Genomic DNA, 6000 nt, shown 5'->3' with positions numbered 1-6000 from the left:
GGGGTGGGGGGGGAAGGCGGTGGCGGGCACCGACAGCGATCCGGGAGACTCCTGGAAGCCGGCGAGTGGATGATGGATGGCCGAGATTTCGGGCCCCCCCGCTCGGTGCACGGCCCCCCTCCGCTGCTCTCCGGGTTGGCGATGGAGAGCCACCGCCTGGGAGCCACCGGGCGACTGGCCCCCGCCGCCGGTCCCATGGCCGCCGGGCTCCCCGCCGCCCTCCAGCCCGGCAAGTTCCTCGCATCGGGCATCAGCCTCCACTCCCACCCGGGTAAGGCTCCGCGGACCCCCCCGTCCCCCTCCCGCCTTCCCTCCCCTGCAGACCCCCGGAGCCGGCGGGGCTTTAAGCGCAAAAAAAAAAAAAATATATATATATATACATATAATTAATATTTTTTTATATTATATGTATGGTTGCAAGCTTTTTCGCGTGTTTTCCCCAAGGGTTTTCTGCCTATCCTGGTTTTGATTCGGAGAAAAAAGAAAAAGGGGGGGGGGATAAAATAGGGGAATGAGGGAAAAAAAATAATAGGGGAATGGGGGGAAAAAATAAATAGAGGAATGAGGGGAAAAAATAGGGGAATGAGAAAAAAACATAAAATTAGGGAATGAGGAAGAAAATAGGGGGATGAGGAAAAAAGTAAAATAGGAGAGTGAGGGGAAAAAAAAGGAGAAAGAGGGAAAAAAAAATAAAAGAGGGGAATGGGGAAAAAATAGAGGAATGGTGGAAAAAAATAATAGGGAATGGGGGAAAAAAATAATAGGGAATGGGGGGAAAAAAATCGCTTTTAAGCTGGTAAAAATCCCCCCCCAGCGCACGGTTCTGTTGGCACCGAGGAAAATCCCCGCGGAGGCGGCTGCGGGTGTTTTGGTGGAATAAATGCGATTTTCGGGAAAGCCGGGAGAGAGGCGGATCGGGGCGCGGAGGGGAACGGGCTGCGCTGCCGCGCCGGGTGCTCCGCGGCCGGGTAAAAACCCACCCCCGGGCTGGGAAAATGGGCAAAAAGGGGCAGTTTTGGTGATTCCCCTCCGCGGCGGGCGGTGCAGCCCGCTCCCGGGCAGCGCTGTCGGCGGTGCGGGTTTGGGTGTTTTTAGTGTGGGGTTTTTTTTTTTTTTGTGTGTTTTTTTTTTTTTCCCTTGGTAATTATTATTTTTTAAGCTTGCAAACAAAACTTCCATGCAGGGGCTGTTCCCTCCTTGTTTTTTTTTCCCCTTCTCGACGCGCTCCATCCCAGGCAGCCGCACGGCTGCCTCTCCATTATAAAAAAAAAAAAAAAAAAGGCAGACTTTGAAATGTACAAGGTTCATTATTTTTTTTTTTTTCCACAGTCGGCTTTTTATTTATTTGCTTAAATTACTTTGTATTTTTGGAGGGATTTTTATTTTTTCCCCCTTCCCGAGCTCCCTTTCCCAGCGACTCGCTGGGTGGGATAACGCGGGGTCCGGACGCTGCTTTGCCCGGCAGCCGCCGCGCTTGCCCTGGGATGAGGCGAGGGATTTCTGACCGTTTGATTTCCCTCTCTGGCTCTATTATTTTATTTTTTTTTTTATTTTTTAATTTTTTTTTTTTCCCTTTCTTTCCCCTGGGCGTGGAGAGGTGACTCGGAGTTTACTTTAGGCGTTGGGAGGGTGACAGGTTTTGCAATAATAAACCTGCTTTTCTCCCAGCCGCCCGGGCTGAATGACTTTGAAATTTGCAAACCTGATTGCCGACATCTGCAGAGAAGGAAGCAGCCCGAATCGAGGGGAAAAAAAAAAAAAAAAAAGAAAAGATTTATTAGTTTTAGACTAGGTGGCAGTGCCAATTTCCCAGGTGCTAAGAGGAGAGGTGTAAAGCGAAGGGCTGTGAAGCCAAGCACATGGGCAAACACCTTTTTTCCTTCCCTTTTGTCTTTCTTATTATTTTTTTTCCCTCTTTTTTTTTTTTTTCCCTTCTTTTTTTTTTTTTTGTCCTGGGTATTTCCCTCCTCCTCCTCCTCCTGCTGAAGCAGAACGCAATCTCTGCAAAAATTTGTCTGGACAATCTCAAGCCAAACCAAGTGCGGGTTGTTTCCTTTTTTTTTTTTGTTGTTGTTGTTGATGATTTTTTTTTTTATTGGGTGATACTTTTTCTTCTTTTTTTTTTTTTTCTTTCCTTTTTTTTTTTTTTTATTTCCCCTCCCAAAGTTTCCTTTTGTGGTGTTTCCCTGAAACCCGGGCAGCCCGGGAGAGAGGCGCGGAGCTCTGGCCGAGCCGGGCCGAGTATTGCTCCTTCCCGCCGTCGGAGAGCTTTCCCGCTGGGACCGAGCCTCGGATTTGGGGCCCTTCGGAGGGAGTGTGTTTTGTGATCCCTCCAATTTTTATTTTTTTTTTTTTACTGGATTCTTCATATCCTTATTTTTATTTTCCCTTTTCTGAAGTCTTCTGAAAACCCTCCCCTCCCCATCCATGGTTCCCGGGGACTCTCTCCCGCGCATTCCCCGGGATAATCGCTCACAAAAGCTGGCTCTGTGAGATCGGCTTTGGCGCGGCCCTTCCCAACCGCGTTTAAAAAAAAAAAAAAAGCTCAGTACAATTAACAATCGAAACTTCCATAACACCGCGGCAGTGGGATAGGCAGGGATTTATTATTTTCTTTTTTAATTTTTTTTTTTTTTTTTATGGCTTTAACAATATCGTTAGAAATGACGATCGCTTCCTGCTACGGAGGGGCCCTTTGTAGGTTTGCGTTTCGCGCTGTTGATGTTGGGGTTTGTTTTTTTTTTGTTGTTGTTATTGTGGGGTTGTTTTTCGGTTGTTTTTTTTTTTTTTTTTGGTTTGGTTTGGGTGTTTTTTTTTTTTTTTTTTTTTTCTTCTTTTCGGAGGGGTGGAAAGCAAAGCCCTTGTGCAAGGGGTTAAGAAAAAGCGGGCAGGAGGCGAAGCCTTTAAATAGAGCCGGTTCAAACCGATCCTTAAATACCGCCGGCCTGAAGAAAGAGACTGTTGAATCCCGTCCCAGCGTCCTCCTAAAATAAATACGCCCCTGTAAAAATAGCGTGATTGGCCATATTTGAGGATCCAGTTATCGCCGGCACCCTCCTCTTGTTTTTTCCCGGAGCCGTGACGGCAGAGCCCGGGCTCTGCCTGGGCTGTGGCCAGCGGCCCCCGGACCCTTGGCTATTCCCGGGGGGATGTGTGTGTGTGTGTGTGTGTGTGTGTGTGTGTTTCTATTCCCTGGTAGCCTTTGGGCCACGGGGACGGGGACAGAAGCCCCTTTGTTGGGAACGCGCGGAGGGAGGAGAGAGCGGGAGGTGAGCCAGCCGTGGGGGCTGCGGATGCTCGGCCATCGCCGTGTCCCCGTCCCCCAGGACGGCGGCAAGGGGAAAGGGGGGGGTGACACGACTGGGGAGCAGCGGGGTGCTCCCCAGGGAGCCCGCCGAGGGATGGTGGCTGTTTGCAATGGAATTCCGTCCCTGGCAGCGGCCGAGCTCGCCGGGAAGACCTTGCATAAAAAGAGGCTGCAGTCGATGGAGTGGGGCGGCCGAGCTCGCTCTGCTCTGCAGCCCGCGGCTCAAAATTTGGTGGTGGTGGTGGTGGGGGGTGTGTTTGATAGTTTTGCTCCTTCCCTACCCCACCGTCTCTGGGTCCCAGCGAGTGTCCCAGTCTCAGCTCCATCCCGCATCGGGCGCCTGGTTCTGGGCAGCTCCCGGGGTTTTGGGGGGAGTGGGAAAGGCTCCCCCGGACTCTGTTGCACAGGGCTGCTGCGGGGGAATGCCATCCACGTACAAAAAAAAAAAAAGACTCTCTTGGGTTGAAAGTAGTAATAATAACAATAAAAATCTGCTTTTTGCCGTATACTGAGGTATCCTTTCTTGGGTGGGATGCGTAATGGGGGGGGGGGGGCTGCCTGAACAGATCCCCGTTTGTATAAAAGGATGCCTGGTTTCTTCCATTAAAATGTGCTTCAGGAACAGTTTCCAGTGCCCGGGAAAAGGGACGCGCCTGTCCGAGCAGAGCTGACTTTGTGTTAAATCCAGCCCGAGAGAGAGCAGGGGGGGCTGGAAGGAGAGCTGAAAGGGGGAGATTTGGGTTTCGCCTGCTTTCCTGCTTCCACATTAGCATGTGCATTCGAATGCAGGGATTTAAGGCGGATTGGAAACCATCCCCGCTTCCAGGCCTGCTGTGCCCAGGGAGAAGTTTTCCAGGCAGCTGGGCCAGGTAGGAGTGTAGGAAAAAAATAAAAAAAAAAAAAAAAAAAAAAAGAAGAAAAGAAAAGAAAATATCCTCCCCCCCAGGACAGCTTTGCTGTGCCAGCAAAATCCCACTGTAGCCATCCTTATAATGGCAAAATTGTGCTTCTGCTGAGCCGGCGGATTTTGCAGAGGAGGCTTTGCCATCGGCCGTGCCAGCAGAAGCACAGTTTGCTCATCTGAGCTGTATCCAGGCTAAAAATCCCTTGGGCTGGGGGGTAGACACCGGGATGGCACCGATGGACCCGGCCGTGCCCGTCTCCTCCCCGTAGCCGGGCTGGGGAGGACGGGGCTCCCGGACCAGCCCTGGAATTTTTGGCTGTGGTTCCAGGCGGCTCTTTTCGGTCACGTTTTGATGCTGCGAGGAAAATACCATCGGTGTTTAATGGCCCTTGAAATCGCGGTTCCCCCTCCCTGTCCGCCCAGGGGGTGGTGCGAGGGGGCTGAGCGTGGAGGGGGGGGGGGGGGGGGTTGCTCCTTGGGGCAGGGGCTCCGAGAGGAATGTGGACCGAGCAGAGACCCGCCTGGGGAGATGTTTCTCCTCCCTTGGGGCCCTGGTGAAATTGTAGATGCTTTTTGATCCGCGTTTTTCGGGCAGAGCAGACGGAGCGCTTGTCCCGGCAGGGCTGGGGGGGCGATACTGGCCTGCGCGGGGCAGGGATGTCACGCCTGGACCCCCTCCCACGCTCCCGTTTACACCCGGCGTCCCCAGGGTTGGAGGAAGCCCTTGGCCATTAAGTGATGTCCCTGCAGCTCCAGGGCTTCTGTGGTTTTGGAAGTTTCCCACCACGCTCTCCTGGGGTGCTGGGGACTCCTCTCCTTGATGTCCTAGGGTATGGGGTGGCGTCTCCTCACTGAGGAGGAGCGTCCACCCCGTCCTCCAGTCCCCGGTTGAAATTCCCATCCCAAGCGGTGATAGCTGCTGGTGGGACACTGGCCTCGGACCACGGATGAGATCCCAAGGGTCGATGTGGCGATGTAAACTTGCTCGGAGCAAGGTCCTGCGGGATCCTCCTCGGTGTTAGGGTTTCTAATACCTTTTCCAGCGGAACGGGCAGGGAGCCTGGCTCTGCCCCTGGCGCACGGCGCTGGCAGAAATGTGATTTATTAGCCTGGTTTCTAGCAGCCCTTCTCCCACCCCCAGCGAGCCACCGGTCCCCCCCACCCAGCACCGTGTCTCCTCGCTGGGGTTGCACAACCCTCGGTCCCAGCCCCCACGGGTGGTGTGCCAGGGAAAATCGGATCCGGAGGATGTGCCGGTGCCAGAAACCCTAGCCGGGAGTGGCACGGGGCAGCGGGCAGGTCCCCGGCGTTGGGCACAGGCTCCCGTTCTTTCCCAGCACAGCAGCTGTTGGAGAAATGGAAATGGCCGGGAATTAATCTCGCTGCAGACGCGGTTAGCAGCGCGGGGCTTTCGTAAGGGAAATTTTAGATCTCCTTCCTAGGATAACCCAGGGTAACGCTGGAATTAAGTTTATAATTGCATAGTAAACAACCCCCCGTCTTGTCGTTTCGCCATCTCCCGATGAATATGGAAACGAACGTTGTTTCGGGGGAATTAAGCCTCGTCGCTAGGGCAGCCTTCCAGGTGAGCGCCTTGCGGGCTGCCGCCGGCGGGGAGGCTGTCGGATCACCTCCTTCAGCCGGGGATCACGCCCGGCAAGTCGGAACAAGGCTCCCTGTGTCTTTCCAGCCCTTACTGGAACCGGTCTCCGGTTAGAGCTCGGGGCGGGAGGTGGTGCGGGGGGAGCGGGGCCAACCCGGCGTGTGCCGACACGAAAAGCTGCCTTTG

General features: G+C 53.6%; 1 protein-coding gene across 1 annotated transcript in view; it reads left to right on the top strand.

Moving 5' to 3' along the window:
- The first annotated feature begins 69 nt into the window (after positions 1-69).
- TNRC18 (trinucleotide repeat containing 18) overlaps positions 70-6000 on the top strand; it is a 56402-nt gene continuing 50471 nt past the window's right edge. The window contains exon 1 of the mRNA XM_074158252.1: positions 70-271. Within this exon, the coding sequence (XP_074014353.1) occupies positions 70-271 (202 nt within the window). The remainder of the gene's footprint in view (positions 272-6000) is intronic.

Source organism: Numenius arquata, chromosome 14, assembly GCF_964106895.1.
Source record: "Numenius arquata chromosome 14, bNumArq3.hap1.1, whole genome shotgun sequence".
Taxonomy (NCBI): Eukaryota; Metazoa; Chordata; class Aves; order Charadriiformes; family Scolopacidae; genus Numenius; species Numenius arquata.
The sequence above is the reverse complement of the archived record's forward strand: the minus strand, read 5'-3'. Positions and strand labels throughout refer to the sequence as shown.